The sequence below is a fragment of the Panthera tigris genome, chromosome D3 (assembly GCF_018350195.1).
Source record: "Panthera tigris isolate Pti1 chromosome D3, P.tigris_Pti1_mat1.1, whole genome shotgun sequence".
NCBI classification, from domain to species: domain Eukaryota; kingdom Metazoa; phylum Chordata; class Mammalia; order Carnivora; family Felidae; genus Panthera; species Panthera tigris.
In genome coordinates, this window is record NC_056671.1 from 93055640 (window position 1) to 93073178 (window position 17539).

The window sequence follows — 17539 nt, forward strand, 5'->3', positions numbered from 1 at the left end:
CTCCCGTTTCTCAGAGACCTTTCTCGGGCAGAACAGATTGATTCTGTGGAATCTGGCTCCATGGGGAAGCGGCTTCCACTCCACGCCAGCGCAGCCTGGAATCCGGGGACTGGCTCCGTCTCCCCGCCACCGCCAGCCTAAGGCCAGGGCACCGCCCTGCGAGGGGGCTCCACTAATGGCTCCCTTCCCCTGGCCCCGTGGATGGGCCCTCCCTCTGCCGGCCAGCTCCCACTCCGAGGCGAGAGCTCTGCTCGCTTTTGCCGAGCTGGGAGTAACAGGGCCGCAGCTATTACCCCCACCGGCTAGCTTGTGGGGCAGAAGGTAACGTGCCTGGAGAAGATACCACAACCCCTCCAACCCCAGCACCCACGTGCAAGCCGCTGTCCCATTGGCATTTCCCGTGCCTGGGGCGAGAGATCTCTGCAGCTTTCCCTGTGGTGCTGATTAGGAACGGACCTTCTGGGAGTTCGTGCCGAAGGGTCGTGTTGACAACAATGGAGAGCTTGGTGGCCAGTTTTCAGAGGGAGGGTCCCTGATATACACCACCAAGGGACACAGAGCCCAGTGAGAAATTTCACCGCCGGATCCAGGGAAAGAGCCAGGAAGAGTCCCATGGGATCGCACTCGTCACTGCATGCGTGTGCTGGGCTGCTCTGCTCGGGAGTGGTCAGAGTGGGGCATTCTGGAAAAGCTTCTGCGGGACGCACACCCGTCAGCGGTCAGAGCCTTGCCCGGTTCAGGGGCCCTAAGCACAGTCTTCTGGGTGTGCTGCTCACTCCGGTGTGGCTCCTGCGAAGCCAAGCTTAGAAGCACAATCCCACGCCTCCCCGTTAGTCTAGAAGAACGTCCGTATGCCAAACCCATGGCTGTGGCCCCAGGAGTGGACGGAGAGAACCTCAAGCTGCTGGTCTGTCCCTGACTGAACATGGGGCAGAATCACGAACAAACTTCTGAACTGGGGGAGTGGCCTCCCAGCCACATGCATCCAGTGGTAAAGGGTGAAAATCCGACTACGTGAATTCAGATACCACCTTTGAGCCAACAGGAAGTTTATGTGGGGCCAGGAGTAGCCCTTAGAAAGCCAGGAATAAAAATCTGGTCAGGGACATCGGAGTGTCCCTGCTACAGGGGAAGTAGACTTCACAGAATTAGGTCAGCCAAGTCACTAAAAATACACAACGTGCCTAACCAACCACCAGCACCCAAATAAAACGTTTGATGTTTGCATAACACGGTTCAGACTGCTGACTGATCGGCCGTGGTGAATTTAATGTGCTAGTACGACACAGGGTTGGAGTCGGATGACCTCGTGGTGGCATTGTGCCCTTCCCACGCTGACCTCGGGGCGCTGCACCTCAAGGCTTGCGGCAGCGGCACGTTACCTGCCTCCTGTCTCATGGGACCTCACATGTCAGGCACTTCGTAGACGGTCAGTGATATTAGTGACCTCCTTTTTCGAGGAGAAAGAAGTACGTGACTTGGTGTTATGCACACATGCCTCCATACGTTTTTTGAGGGGCGGGTGCGGAACGGTTTCTAATCTCCTGATTAGAAGTAGACGCCATATTTCCTTCTTCCTTGATTTGGAGTATTCTGTTAGTGCCTCCCCATAACCATCTTTAGAAGGTGTTTTCTAAATGAGCCAGGCCCTAAAGAAGTGTACTTGCATTATATTTTTTTTTTAGAGTTTATTTATTTTGTGGGGCGCCTGGGTCACTCAGTCGGTTGAGCGTCCGACTTCAGCTCAGGTCATGATCTCACACTCCATGAGTTCGAGCCCCGCATCGGGCTCTGTGCTGACAGCTCAGAGCCTGGAGCCCGCTTCAGATTCTGTCTCTTCCCCTCTCTGCCCCTCCCCTGCTCATTTTCTGTCTCTCTCTGTCTCGAAAATAAATAAAAACATTAAAAAAAAATTTTTTTAAAGTTTATCTATTTTGAGAGACAGCAGAGGAGGGGTGGGGGGGGGTAGAGAGGGGGGAGGAGGAGGAGGAGGAGGAGGAGGAGGAGGAGGAGGAGAAGGAGAGAGAATCCCAAGCAGGCTCCATGCTGTCAGCACAGAGCCTGACAAGGGGGTCGATGTCAGATCTCACAAACCACAAGATCATGACCCGAGCTGAAACCAAGGGTGGGACGCTTAACCGACTGAGCCACGCAGACGCCCCGTAGTGTGCTTGTATTAAATCCTATGTCCCCAGGTTCGTCTCCCTGGCACTTTGTCCCAGTCTGTATCCCTCCTTCTCCCCACCCCCCAGTGGTCTCTTTTATTGCGGTCCTTTGGCCCCCGAGGTTCAGGAGGATCCCAGTCATGGCAGAAAAGACCGTTACACTCCGCGAGTGAGTATACCTGCTTTGTTAAGCTGACTGTTCTGGGTGCGTGAAGCATGTTGTGACGGGTCTTCTTTCCGGTAACTGTATATCGTAGCCACTTGGCATGCCCGCCGGATCCCTCTCCCTCGGTGACTTTCGCAGAAGCCCTTGCATCTGATTTCTAGAATAGGACGTTGGGTTGCTCCAGATGACGAAGTGTGGGTTTTGTGTCAAGGACTTTGAGTCTGGCTTCCTTATCAACCTGGACCGTGTGTGTCTCCCAGAACTTCTTTTATTCCTTCTGATTTGGCTTATTTGCTTCTCTAATTCCTCTTCTGTAAACCTGCTAAGGTCAGTAGGAGCACTGCTTTCTGTTCAGGGAGTACTGAATACACCTGTAGGGGCAGCATCGCGTGGAAACCTGTGTTGAGGAAAAGCACAGCTGTACCTGTGACTTACGGTACAAGTTGGTGGCGCTGATTTGTCACCCTGTCAGCAGTTCTCAGTGAATAGTTCCGGACGTTTCCTATAAAATCATCATCAGGTCTTTATTTGCATTTTATCAGTTAATCTGTTCTTCTTAACGTAACATTATTCACAACCTCCCACCACTATTCAGTTTTATTTTTGTTTTGATTGTAAGCATCTATAGTGTATTTTAACCATTTTAAGTTATTTTAACAACTTAACTGTTAAATAGCCATGTCATTTGAGCTGCTTTATGGGTAAGTGACCTTTGACGGGTCTGTTAGATGTCAGAAAACTCAGCTGTTGTCATCTGGTTCTGCCGTCTGAGTCTAAGCAGCTTCGGGACGCTTAAAGTTACGCCATCCGTACCAGTGAAGTGGTTGAAAATACTGTGGAAACCTTTTATTTAACGTTTCTGTTTTGCCGTGGTGTCTCCTGGATAAAAGGGGAAAGGCGGTGAGGTGGGTTGTTGATGAAGTTGGCTGCTGAGGTGGAGAGGAAGCGCCCTGGCCAGCACCCGCCGCAGCGAGCTGTGGAGGCAGCGTGCATGCAGCCAGCCGCTCACCAGAGCCCGCGGGTGCCGTCGGTGAAGTCTGTGGGCGCGGGCAGCCCTGAGAGTCAGGGGAACGGGGCCCTGAACCCACGTATGAGGAAGGTCCAACTGGAGGCGTCTCCCTCTGTAGGTGCTCGAGTGTAAACGTAAGTGTGGCTTCTGCAGTTCTGGTTACTTGCTGTTCTGGTTACTCGCAGGGTTTCTTTACTGCAAAGATCGAATGTTTGTACACTTGACCCTTGAACAACGTAGGGTCAGGGCCACTTTCTACCACCTACCCCGCCTCGCCCCTGTGCAGTTGAAAACCCATGTATGACTTTGGACTCCCCCACACTTAACTACCAATAGCCCGCTGTTGGCGGGAGTCCTTACCAGTAACATAAAGTCCACACATTTTGCATGTGTTGTATACTGTGTTCTTAAAGTAAAGCAGGCTGGAGGAAAAACGTTATTAAGAAAATCATAAGGAGGGGCGCCTGGGTGGCTCAGTCAGTTAAGCATCTGACTTTGGCTCAGGTCATGATCTTGCGGTTCATGGGTTCGAGCCTCACGTCAGGCTCTGTGCCGACAGCTCGGAGCCCGGAGCCTGCTTGGGATTCTGTGGCTCCCTCTCTGTCTCTCTTCCCCTCCCAACTCGTGCTCTGCCTCTCCCTCTCTCTCAAAAACAAATACACGTTAAAAAAAATGTCTGTAAGTAAAAAGAAAGAAAATTATAAGGAAAAGAAAATACACTTCTAGTACTGTATTGTGCTGTACTTATTTTCAAACAATTCTTGTATAAGTGTAAGGATCAACTGTACAAGGTTTTGGTTGATATATTCTGTACTAATCTGAATGCATTTTAAAATATATTTTCAGACTTTTTTTTTAAGTAGGCTTCACGCCCAGCATGGGGCCCGGTGAGGGGTTTGAACTCACAACCTTGAGGTCCAGACCTGAGCTGAGATCAAGAGTTGGATGCTGAACCCACTGAGCCACCCGGGCGCCCCCAGACCTTATAGTCTTAGAGCGGTTTTAGGTTTACAAACGAGGGAGGGACAGAGATTTTCCGTGTGCGCCCTGCCTTCACACATGAATGGCTTCTCCCTGTCGTCAGCACACCCCAGCAGAGTGGCGCACCGGTTACCGTAGATGCACCTGCACCAGCCAAAGCCCCGGGTTTACGTGAGGCTCCACTCTTGGTGGTTCGTGTTCTGTCGACTTGCACAAACGTATAAAGACATGTGTTGTTATGGCATCGTACAGCGTATTTTCCTTAGTGATGCTGTCTGTAAAAATCCTTCGTGCTCCGTCTGTTCATCCCTCAGCAACCACTGATCGTTCTGTGGTCTCCTTAGTTTTGCCTTTTCCAGAACGCCGTATCAGATTTTCTTTCATCGAGTGACGTGCGTGACAATTTCCTCTGTGTCTTTCGTGGCCTGATGGCTCATTTCTTTTTAGTGCTGACTAATTCTTGGTTGTCTGGACGGACCACAGTTTATTCGTGTACTTATTGAAGGACACCCTGGTTGCTTCCGAGTTTTGGCAGTTATGAAAGCAGCTGGTATAAGACGCACGTGCAGGTTTTTGTGTTGACTTACGTTCACACCTCCTTTGGGTAAATGCCAAGCAGTACTGCTGGATTATACAGTACGGTTGTGGTTAGCTTTGCAAGAAGCCAGCAAGCTGTCTTCTGCGGTGGCTGCACGATGTTGCGTTCGCACCAGCGGTGAGCACGAGCTCCTGGGGCTCCACAGCCCGTCAGCACTCGGCCTGGTCAGTGCCCCGGGCATGGGCCGTTGTAATAGGGGTGGGTTGCTGTCTCCCTGTGGTTGTGACTTGTATCCCTGATGACATGGGATGACGTGGAGACTTTCATGTGCTTACTTGTCGTCTGTATATCTTCTTCGTTGAGGGCTTCAGCCCATTTTTTAATCAAGTTGTTTCCTTGCTGTTGAGTTTGGAGAGTTCTTTGTATATGTTGAATAACGATCCTGTATCAGATGTATATTTTGCAAACATTCGCCCTCCCAGTCTGTGGCTTGTTTTCTAATTCTCTTGATAATGTCTTGCAGAACAGAAGTTTTAAATTTTACCAAAGTCTGGCCAATCACATATCTCTCTCTTGGATCGTTTCTTTGGTGTGGTATCTAAAAAGTCCTCACCACACCTGGGGTCACCTAGGTTTTCTCCTATATTGTCTTACAGGACTTTTATAGTTCTGTATTTTACATTTAGGTCCCATTTGGAGTTGATTTTCCTGAGGGATGTAAGGTCTGCGTCTAGATTCAGTTTTTCGGCGGGAGGTGGGGGAGGGGGCATTGGTTGGTTTTCCCAGCGCCATTTCCCGATGACACGGTATTTGCTCCTTTCTTGAAGCTGTGTTTATGGGGCTTAACTCTGGGCTCTGTTCTGCTCCATTGACCTGTGTGCGCTCTCTCACCACATCCCACCACCTTATTGTTGTTTTACAGTAAGCCTTTTTACAAGGCTCGTGAATGCTTTTAATTTTTAAATGTATCTTTTTTGTTATTGTGTTAAAATACACATAACATAAAATTTATTATCTCTTTTAGAGTTCTTGGACCCGGTTCCAAAGTTGGGGTAGGGAGGGTCCCACACACACAAGCCCAGGCAGTTCTCGGACACCTGCAGGGTGCCTGCGGATTCTGACACTGTCCACCCGGAGGCAGCATCAGATCCTGCGCAGTAAGGGCTCAGTCCTGTAAGATGCCCCCACCCCGACTTCGGACACCGGTCGGAAGTCCCAGGCTGTTTGTTACTCGTGCTTCTGACCAACTGGCGATTTGCTGCCACGGCTCACAGAACTCAGGGGAACACTGCCGCTCACCTGGTGGCTCAAGGAGGTGACAAAGGCTAAGAATCAACCACCAGAGGAAGAGAACATAGGGACAGGTCTGGGGAAAGGCTGTGGGGCTTCCATCCCTCCCCGCACAGCACTCTTCCCAATCTCCAGAAGCTTCTGAACCCGGTCCTTTGGCATTTTTACCGAGGCTTCTTTGTATAGCCACAGTTGATTAGATCTTTGGCCACTGGCTGATTCAGCCTCCAGCCCCTCCCCTCTCCACAGAGGTCGGGGGTGGGGCCGGAAGTTCCAACCCTCTGATCACATGGTTGGTCGTCCTGGCAACAGCCCCGCCCTTGAGTGGGGTCCAGAAGTCTCCTTCATTAACAAAAGACACCTTTATCACTCTCAACAGGTAGGATATTTAGGAGCAGAGAGTGAGAAATTGTGGACTAAGACCAAATGTTTATTTCTCATAAATCACAGCGTCACTCCGTCTTAACCATTTGTAAGTGCACGCTTTCATGATGTTAAATACATTCACATTGTTGTGCAACTACACCAGTCCTCTGCCCCTGTAACTTTTCACCTTGTAGGGCAGGAACTCTGTATCCCTTAAAAAATGACTCCTCGTTCTCCCCTCCTCTCATACGGCATTCTGCTTTCTGTCTTTATGGTTTGACTCCTCTAAGAACCTTATATGAGTGGATTCCTGCAGTATGTGTCTTTTTGTGTGTGGCTGGTTTCATTTAGCATAATGTCCTCAGGGTTCGTCCATGTTGCATCGTATCGCACAATTTCCTTCCTTAAGGCTCGATGTCTTACACTGTATGTACAGAGCACGTGTTCCGTATCCACGCCTCCATCAGTGGACGCTTGGGTTTTTCTCATGTTTTGGCTCCTGTGAATAATGCTGTGACCATGTAAAACCCGGAGTACGCTTCTCTTCTGGAGACCCTGCTTTCAGTTCTTAAGGGTTTATCCCCAGGAGTGGAGCTGCTGCCTCATTTGCTAATTCTGTGTTTAATCTTGTGACAAATTGCCATACTCTTTCCCACGGAACATCTCTCACCATCCTTCCTCTTTCGACCTCTGTGTGTCTTTGGAGCTCAAGGGAGTCTCCTCCAGACCGCATGTGGTTGGATTGTGCGTTTTCACTTATTCTGCCCGTCTCTCTTTTTGGAGAGTTTCACCCATTTACATCTTAACATAATGATGGAGAAGGACTTTTTCACCGCAGTTGGTTTCCCATGTGCCTTAGAGCTCTTTTTGATCCCTCACTTTCTGTATTATTTTCTGTTTTGGTGAATGTTTTGTAGTGAAGTGTTTAAATTGCTTTCTCACTGCCTGTTGTTTCCATTCTAGAACTTTTTTCGCTACGGTTACCACGGGGATGACATTCAGCATCCTGAAGACACAATTGTGGAATTTCAGTTTGTACCAACTTAAGTTCGATAACGTACAAGAATCTGCTCACTTACAACTCCATCCCCACCCCTTTGTGGATGTCACAGAATTACATCTTTATTCATTGTGTGTCCAAAAGCATAAACTAAAAATTATTTTGAGTGCATTCATAGTGTTTCAAAGTACGTAGAAAACAAGATGTGGAATTATAAGCCAAAGTTACATAATTTCAACTTTTAGAGGAATGATTGCTTTTCTTCAGATTTATGAATCTCTGAAATCATGTAGAAAACCAAGTGCAGTTATAGACTGTTGTGGCCATACTCCTCGTGTTATAACCTGCCGCGGGCTGGCCTGCCCCGAGACCTTCGTTCTCGCACGGCCTCTAGTGACTGTCTCCTGTCCTGTCCTTGCGTCTGCCCTACTCCCGGGAACAAGCAGTTCTTGCAGAAAAGGTCGGTGGTCCCCACCTCCCACAGCGTTTGTCTGTCTGGGAACGTCTTGATCTCCCTCTCGCTTTGCAGCACAGTCTTGCCGGATATAGGAGTCACACGTGACGGGCCTGTCTTCGTACACTGTTTTGAATGTGTTGTGCACTTTCTCTGAAACCCAAAGTTCCTGGTGAAAAATCTGCAGATAAGCTTACTGAGGGCCCCTTGGGTGTGATGATTCCCCTCTCTCTTGGTGCTTTCAAGATTCTTGGTCTTCTGGAAGTTTGGTTAGAACTTGTCTCAGAGTGGGTCTGAGTTCATCTTACTTGGCTTTCTTTGGGCTTCATAGGTGTTCACATCTGTGTCTTGTATCACATATGACATGTTTTCAGTAGTTATTTCCCAGATAGTCTCTTGGCCCCTTTCTCTCTTCTTCTTCTGGGACTCCCACTGTGTGTATGCTGGGCTGAGTGGTGGGTCCCACAGGTCTCTCAGTCTCTGTTCATGGTGTTTCAGCTCATTTTCTTTCTGTCCCTCATTTTGGACCGTTTCTATTGCCTTGTCTCCAGGTTCACCGATTCTTTCTTTTGCCTGTTCAAGTCTGCCTTGGGCTCTACCCAGGGAATTTTTCACTGACATTATTATATGTGTTGAATTTTCAGCTGTTGATTTTTTTTTTTTTCCTTTTTCTCTTTATGTTTTCTCTTTTTATTGATTCCATCTTGTTCATAATTATTTTCTTGACTTTGAGCATCTTTTAGACTAGTCCTTGTCTAGTAGATCTGACGTCGGGTCTTCTTCGGGGACAGTATCTGTTGTTTGGCAGCCCTCCCCCTTTAAATTGGCCATACTCTGCTGTTACTTTGTGTGCCTTGGGATTTTTGTTGAACACTGGACATTTTAATCTTCATAATGTGGTAATTCTGAAAATCAGATGTCTCCCCCGCTCCAACAATGGATCAGCCTGAGACTCTGTAATGAGCGGAACGGCATTGGAGGTCACCCGGCACACACACGCACGCACACACGCACACACGTGTGCCTAACTGGTCGTCTCGTGAAGATGGCAGGCGGCCAACTCATTGTCTTGAAATGCGGATAAATTGCAACAAGGAATCAATACTTTCTTACAGGAACTGTGTCACCAGGTGACAAGACCGAATCCAAAGAGCGGATGCCTCTCTTTCTACATTTTATTCTAGCTCTTTATTCTGAGAAGGAAGGAAAGACTTCTGTTTTCTTCGACCTGTAGTGTAGGCGTGGGTATGGGCGTTGAGCACAAAGGGCCTGTTGGCATCAAACCAGAGCAGAGCCTGGACACGGTGCCTCTGGATGGAAGTCGGGCAGCAGTTCTGATGGTCCCTGGAGTGTGAGCTGGGCTCCGGGTGCAGGAGCTGGGGTTACGGGACCCCCAGGTGGAGGGGAGATGGTTGGCCTGGATCATGAGTGTTCGGTCAGTGAGATGCAAACGGGGCCTTTCAGTAGACAATTTAGAGGGAGAGCAGGGAGGGCCTGTAGATGAAATGTGACTTGGAAGATGTGCCCAGAACGGACAAGGCTCGGCTGTAGTGTCTTGAGGGGGCTTTGGGGGGTAGACTCTCAATCAAAGCAAGAAGCGCGAGTGACGGTAGAGTTACAAGGAGGGAGGGCTGTGTGGGACGGGGCACGTGCAGGGTCTTCTCGGGAGGTTGCAGTTGTCTACCAGGTCCTTGTCGTGAGTCACCAAGGTACACGCATGCTGGTGTGGGTTTCTACAACCAGTGTGTTTTGTAAGTGGGCTTTTGAAAAACCTGAAGTCACTGGAATTCATCTGGTAATGAAACTGCTGATGTATCGTTTTACGTGCTTGTTTTTAGGGGTTGCTTTTTAGAAGTTTGGTGTAATTTGCTTTTTTAATTATGTAAAACACATGGTTTCAGAGCGAGCAGTGTAAAATGGGGGGCACTCGGGTGTGGCAGATGTCATCCCCACGTCCCCACCTGCACGTCCCCTCCCTGCCCCACCTGGCTTGTCAGGGGAAGGTGCTGTTCCACGCCCAGCATCTGCATCCCGCTTTCTTCACCTGGCGATGTGCACCCAAGGGATCGTTACCAGTAAAAATGGAGGTCTTTCTCATTCTCTCTCGTTCTCTCTCTCCCTCCCTTTCCTTTGTCCCCTCCCTCCATGTCTGCCACCTGAGCCCTGTGTTTTCCTGCTGCTCGTGCTCCTTTGATTCACCGATTCCCAGCCTTTCGTTACCGTAAATAACGTTACAGGGTCATCTGGCACATCGGTCATTTTTTGTTTATCTGTCTTAGGATAGGTTCTGAGAAATGGTGTGAGAGTGGTCAAGGGTAAATCGAATTTTGTAGTTTAATATTTTCTCATGTTAAAATTTGAGAGGGTCGTATGACGATAGACCTTACCTGGGTTTTGACATTTTAACTGTGCTTTTATTACTGAACCTGTTTTATGGTGGCACATCAGATAATTTATTAGCAACATTATGGCACACGTTCTTGGGATATTTTTGTGTATTTGCATATTCTGTTATCATCAGAACATGAATTGAGGGTGGGAATGGTCAATGCAGGTTTTCTAAAATAAAGCACTAATTAATACTAAGCCTTAATAGGCAAGAACAGCACGTAGGAGGTAAGTGATCAGTTAATGACCTGGATCTTCTCTGCACACTCGTTTGTGAATCAAATAAATGAAGCCTTGTAAGGAGTTTTGTTTCCGTGAATCTCTAGAGGCATCATTTCTGTATCCCACTGTACCGGAGAATTGTGCTCTTAAAGTACCTGTAACTCCGGAACTTTCTTCTTTCATTCCAAGGTTCGTGTTTTATTCGCACTGACCAGCTCGATGGTGAAACTGACTGGAAGCTGAAGGTGGCGGTGAGCTGCACGCAGAGGCTGCCAGCCTTGGGGGTGAGTGTCCTTGCGCTTCCGGGGCCATTCACGTGTCGTGCTCGCTGCCGGGCAGTAAACAGTTTCTGTGTACCAGCTAGCTTACTGAATGCCCTGACAGTTGTTCAAAATAATTTTATTATTACTAACGAAGGATTGTTGAAAATTACGCCAAAATAGTTTCTGTGGTGTCTTAGCACATGCCCTGCTCGCTTTTCTCTCCTTTTCTCTCACTTTCCCTTTCCTTTTGGTCTTTTACTTTTAAACCCTCTCAGTTGGGTAATCGTTAAGATTGAGAACTTCTGGCGGGTTAAGTGAGTCCATGATTGCTAACTGGCTCCCTAGTGGTCTGGTTGCCATAGTTTTGGCAGACCTCGGAGCCCAGATGAAGTTCGCCTCCTTGTGGAGCCTGGTTCGTGTTGCGCCGTTCTTGTGACGGCGGAGAAGCTTCTTCCCTCGGGAGGAAGGGGCGTGTGGCGGTGTCTCTTGGCCCAGAGAGGAGGAGGAGCGCACCCTCAGCACCTCGCACGGTCTCCGCCCAGTGCCCCTCTGTTCCCGGGAGTAGGCAGGGCTGGGATTGGAGGAAACCGTGCCTCTGGATTTCAGCATTTTCAGCCAGGTCTCACAAGTGCTGAGGCTCTCCTAAGCCTGCACACATCTTTTTGTAACAAAACCACAGTTGAGGCCGCTTGGTGCTTGTGCGAGATGTAGTATATATCTGAATGAGAGGAGCTTCGTTCTTCTGACGTGATTTTCTCATAACCAGCGTAGACTAAAGAAAACTTGCGATGGTCCAAGAAAGACCTTTGACTCGGGCAATTGTTGGTCAACGGAAGGGGATTGGGTAGTATAGATTTGGTCACTTTCCTTAGATTGGTCGGGTCTGGAGAGGAATAGCTGCTTGTACTGCGTGTGGTTTCCGGTTACTGACCTTCCCCGTCCTGTGCACACTGGACCTTTTGGGAACTAAATGTGTGTGGCGTGTGTAAAACTTGGAAGTATTTGCTTCTTTAGGTATTTTCGGTTGCCTGTATGTTTGGTGCTCCCTAGGTTGAAATTCATTCTTTTATATGTTTTATCTGTGTCTTCCAAAACCTGTTGTCACGAATGGGCATTTGCTTATTTGTTCTGTCCATTCATTGTCACGTGATAATGCAGGTCATATAATATGTCTGTCATACTTAACCTCTCCTTCTGACTTTCTCTCTCTCTCTCTCTCTCTCTCTCTCTCTTTTTTTTTTTTTTTGGCAGTCCTTTAAAACAAACACACACACACAACCATTCTTACCCCAAGGGTGCCACAGGAGAGGGTGCGGGTTGCCAGGTTGGCGCTCCACATCTTGGTTTCCTGACTGCTGACTTGGAGAAGGATCCCTCTCATTTCATCAGCTAACATCGTGCACCTCTGTCATGGGTGGGCCAAGTAGGCAGCCCCCAGTATGTGTATTTTTTAAATATATGAACGTGAAGAGGAGGCATGTAAGTAGCAAGTCTTCCTTTCTCAGAGAAATTGTGAAAGGTAGAAGAGGGGTGTGGGCGAAGGAGTGCCTAGGCTTCCGCTCTAGTAGGTCATAGGTCATAGGTCATCTCAGAAGAGCCGTGCCCATATTCCTGTAACCAGAGTGTAATTACTGGTGACCGTGCTTCAGAACACTTAAATAGTGAAGAAAAAAATCTCCGTTTCTTAGAGAAAATTTGGACAGTTCATTGTTTTAATTTGTACGTCTTTGGATACTAATTCAGTTGGAAATTTGCACCACGTGTTCACTAGAAATTTGTCTTTATTTCGTTGTTGGCCCTTCTCTCCTGCCCATTTTTGTGTTGGTGTTTGCCAGTTAGAATTTTATATACACTCATGTGCGTGTAGTATTGAATTGATGAAACCAGATGTATGCAAAGTGTGTGCTGTTTTTAATTCTTCCCTGTTTAGACACGGAAATATTCTTATATCTCTGGTATCATCTCAGTACATCTTGTGGTCTCCATCGTTCCCCGGGTCAGAAGTTGTTTTGGAAAATTGTCGAGACTACTGTTCTGGATCAGTTTCTCAGTCAGTGCCAGGTGGCGCACCACTCGGATGATTTGTTTCCAGTCTGTTGATTCTCAATGTTCTGGGATGGTTTATTTAAATTCCGTAGGATATGGAGTGAGCTTTGCCCACTCCACAGGGGGCAGGCACAAATGGGAAGCTAGGAAGTCATTAAGTCACAAGTCAGGGATGTGTGGGAAAGTGTGCATGCAGAACCCGCCAGCCTGCTTTTCAGTGGCTGTGCCATCAAACACCCCCACCGGCCGTGCATGATTGCTGCGGTTTCTCCACAGCCTTGCTAATATTTGGTGGGGTCATATATTTTTTTTTATTTTTTTGCTTTAGTCATTTCCGTAAGTGTGTAGTGACAGACGCCTCATTGTAGTTTGCATTTCCGTAACGGCTAGTAACGTGGAACATTGTTTCATGTGCTCGTTTTCCATCTCCGTATCCTCTTTGGTGAAATGTCTGTGCGTGCCTTTTTAGTGACTTTTGTGTCATTCCCTAGAATGTTCTTTCTACCTGATCACGCCATGTGCAAAGAAGACACTATAGCTCTTTTATGCAAGTGTGCACGTACAGCCTTCTCTTTCTTTTACTTGCGGTATCACACTGGCTGCGATCGCTAATTGCATTGTTGAACGGAAGTGATGAAACCGTACTTCTCTCCGTTCTTGGGGAACACGTAGCTTCTTAACATCATTTGTGATGGTAGTTGTAGGCTTTTTTAAGATTCCCCTTATCGGGCTGTGGAAATTCTTTCTATTCCTAGAACGTCCTGAGACGTTTTATTATGAACGGGTATTGGATTTTTCAGAAGCTTTTCTGTCTGTTGACATGATCATATGGTTTTTCTTTGTTATCTGTTAACACGATGATTGACATGGACTGGAAAAATTTGTATTTTGTTTTGCTTTTGTTGTAATGCCTTTGGTTTGTTACCTAGGGGTGAGCTGGCCTCATAAGATGAGTTGGGAAGTTTTTTTGCCTCCTGTATTTGTTGAAATAGTTGGTGTAAGATTGGTGTCATTCGTTTTTATTATTGGACATATTCAGCCTTGAAACTATCTGAGCTACAAGTTTACTTGGTGGGGAGGTAATTATGAATTGAATTTCTAAAGTAGATAGTAGAGTTAATCAGATTTATTATTCATTGGAAATTTATGTTTGTGGAAGAATTATCTGTTCCATATAAGTGGCCAAATTTAATGGTATAAAATTCAAAATCTGTTACTATTTTTTATTTTTTTAATTTTTATTATTTTTAAAAATACAATTTATTTTGTCAAGTTGGCTTACATACAACACCCAGTGCTCATCCCAACAAGTGTCCTCCTCAATGCCCATCACCCATTTTTCCCTTCTCTTACACTATTTTTTAGTGGTTGTAGGATCCCCCTTGCATCGTCAGTATTGGTAATTTATATCTTTTCTTCCTAGTCAGTCCAGTCTCATCAGAGGCTCATTGATTTTAGTCATATTTCAAAGAACTTGCTTTTGGTGTCTTTGATCATCTTTATTGTTGGTTTATTTTCTGTATTACTTATTTCTTTCTGATATTTATTCCCTTCATTCTCACTTAGTTTGTGTTCAGTTTTTTATTCTTTGTTACCTTCTTAAAGTGGAAGTAAACTTGATTTTTACATTGCTATTTTCTGTTATAAGCCTTTAGCTGTAACACACCTAAGCGTTACTTAACCTGTATCACACAAATTTTACATACTATATTTTTATTATGTTTTTGTTAAAATGTTTTCTAGGTCTTTTGGGATTTCTTCTCATCCTTTGTTTACTTGGAAACATTGTTTACTTACCTTGTAGTCAGGGATTTTCCTGATGTCCTTTGTAATTTAGTTGTTATTTAACCATGTTATGTTCGTTAAACGCGTTATGTTTTGTCTCAGTCCTTTGGTACAAGTTGGGACTCGTGACATGACCCGGCACGTGCTCTTTCCGGGTACAGATTGTGTTCTCCTGCTCTGTGGATATCCTGTAAGTGCTCATTGGGCCAAGTTGATGGAAACTGTTGTTTAAATGTTGTATATTTTTACTTATTTTCTGCCATTTGTTCTCTTAATTAATGAAACAAGAATTTTAAGATACACTCTTTCTCCTTTGAATTCCATCAGTTGTCTGATGTACTCTGGGGCATCGCTGTTAGGTACACACTCAGAATTATTTCATCTTGTTGGTGAATTGACCTTTTTTCATTATGTGTGATGGTATGCTGTGTTGTGACATCTGCTCTGTCTGATGTTAATATGGTGGTTCTAGTGTTCTTTTGATTGGTGTTTGCATGGCATATCTTTTTCCATGCTTTTATGTTTATAGTGTCTATTTCTTTATATATGGAGTGGGTTTCTTATTAACATAATAGAAGTAGATGTTGCTTTTTTACTTACTGACTGTTGTTGCATTCTTAATGCATACATTTACCCTAATAATACTAATAATGGTTGAGGTAAAGGCAATTATCTTGCTGTTTATTTTCTACTTATCCCATCTCTATGTTCCTTTTTTGCGTCTTTAGGTATTATTTTAGATTTTTGTTTACTTACTATTATTGACTTATCAGCTGTAACAGTTGGTTCTATTTGTAGTGGTTGTTCCGTGGTTTCCAGCATGTTCCTCACCCACCAGCGTCTCTCTCCACTGGTGTTATACCAGTTCATCTGTAATTTAAGAAACTTGCACAGTAGACTTCTACTTCCTTCCTCTTGTCTTTTGTGTTACCATGTCATGTGTTTTACTTCTGCGTGTTACAGACCACACAATGAAATGGATATATTTTTGCTTAAAGTAGTCAAGCATGTTAAGAATATAAAACCCATGTTAAAAAATAAAACCCATCTTTTCCACTTTCCTGCACATTTACCAGTTCCACAGCCCTCTTTCCTGTGTGTGGGTCCAACTTACCATTCAGTGTCATTTTCCTGCAACTCAAAACACTTTTCAGTACGTCATGGAGAAGTCTGCTTGATTAACTGTGAGAATTTTTGCTTGAAAAATGTTTTTATTTTACCTTCATTTTTGGGAGACGTTTTTCAAGTTTTTGTTTGACAGTTTTTCTGGTCTCTGCTGTCATCTCGGAGCTGTCTCTGCTCTGCCTCATGGCATACGTCGTTCTGAAACACTCTGCAACCCTTCTGTCTCCTCTTTGTCTTTTCTTCCTCAGGGCGCTCTTTGAGGAATTCGTGAGTGATGCGTCTGATTGGTCTTGCTTCGGGTTTGTGGTTTGTGGTTTTTTTCCCCCAATTTCAAAAACTTTTACTCTTTATTTTTCGTGCCTTTCTGCCCAACCCCTCTATCTGGGGCCTGAACGACCTGTGTGGGAGACCACTCGTTATTCCCACAGTCCATTGGCACTCTCGTGCTCTTTTCTGTGGCTCGGTTTTGATAGTTTCTGTTGCTCTGTCTTCACATTCACTAATCTTATCTTCTGCAGTATCGAGTCTTCTGTTAAGGCTGTCCAGCGAATTATTTATTCCAAATATTCTATTTTTAATATCTGGAAGTTCCAGGTGGTTCTCTTCTTTTTGTTATTGCTTAAATAGCTTTTTTTCCCTCTCTCCCGATGTGTTTTTAGTTTCATTTAAATCGCTCAGCAGTTTCTAACACTTATTCTTTATCCATTGTCTCTGTTGTTTCCTGGTATGTTTCTAGTTTTCATTTTTACTCCTTGTTACAGGTCGCAATTTCCTGCCTCTTTGCATGTCTGATAATTTTATAATGGATGCTGGATATAATAAATGTCATATTTTTTTCTTTTTTCAAAACCATTGATTTTATTTTCTTAGTTTAGCAGCCTGTGAATAAACTTGATCTTTTCAAGGCTTGTTAAACTTTCCCGGGGTGGGCCTCGAATCCCCTTTATTGCGATGCTGGTATAATCCTACTACAAGGGCCTGGTCTTTCTGGGATAACCATGAAAATTCTTGGTTGTTCACAGATGCCTCTGAGTGGCTGGCCGGTCAGACTTGGTCTCTCCCCCAATCTGTGTCATCTCTGGGGCTGGTTCTGGCTAGGGCTCTCTGGGTGCGCTCTGCCTGGCCAGAGCTCCCTCCCCCCAGCCAGGCGAGCGGTGGCACCAGCGGTGCACTCCGTGAGCTCAGCGCAGGGGCCTCTGGTCCTTTCCACCTCGTCTCCCTCTCGGGGTTTTGCAGATGCTAACTGCCCTGCCCCCCTGAGCTCCGGTCTCTGTCCCTAAATTTAAGAAGACTACCTTTGTGGGCTTGGCTTCCCCTTCACTTTGTGGGGGTGGAAAACTCCACTTATGCAGGAAGCTGGCCACCCAGGGGTGCTTCCGGAAGCATTGCGTCCCATGTCTGAAAACAACTGTTTCTCATTATTTTGTTCATTTCCCCGATGTTTTTGGTGGGAGGGCAAGTCTCATACCAGTTACAGCAACATAGCTTATAGAAGTCCTTGATTAATTTTTAATGAGAGATATAAATGCCTGTGGACTAACTGATCTATGTGACATTTCAGATTATAGTCAGGGGCCCCTGGGTGGCTCAGTAGCTTAAGCATCCAGCTTCAGCTCAGGTCATGATCTCATGGTTTGTGAGTTTAAGCCCCGCGTTGGGCTCCGTGCTGACAGCTCGGAGCCCGGAGCCTGCTTCGAATTCTGTGTCTCCCTCTCCCTCTCTGCCCCTAACCCACTTGTGC

The 17539-nt window shown here is 46.1% G+C and overlaps 1 protein-coding gene across 10 annotated transcripts in view; it reads left to right on the forward strand.

Annotated features, from left to right (window-relative positions):
• ATP9B (ATPase phospholipid transporting 9B (putative)) overlaps positions 1 to 17539 on the forward strand; it is a 250847-nt gene that overhangs the window by 81188 nt on the left and 152120 nt on the right. For all 10 annotated transcript variants that reach the window (XM_042961538.1, XM_042961540.1, XM_042961539.1 and 7 more), the window contains one exon: positions 10769 to 10863. In XM_042961538.1, the coding sequence (XP_042817472.1) occupies positions 10769 to 10863 (95 nt within the window). The remainder of the gene's footprint in view (positions 1 to 10768; positions 10864 to 17539) is intronic.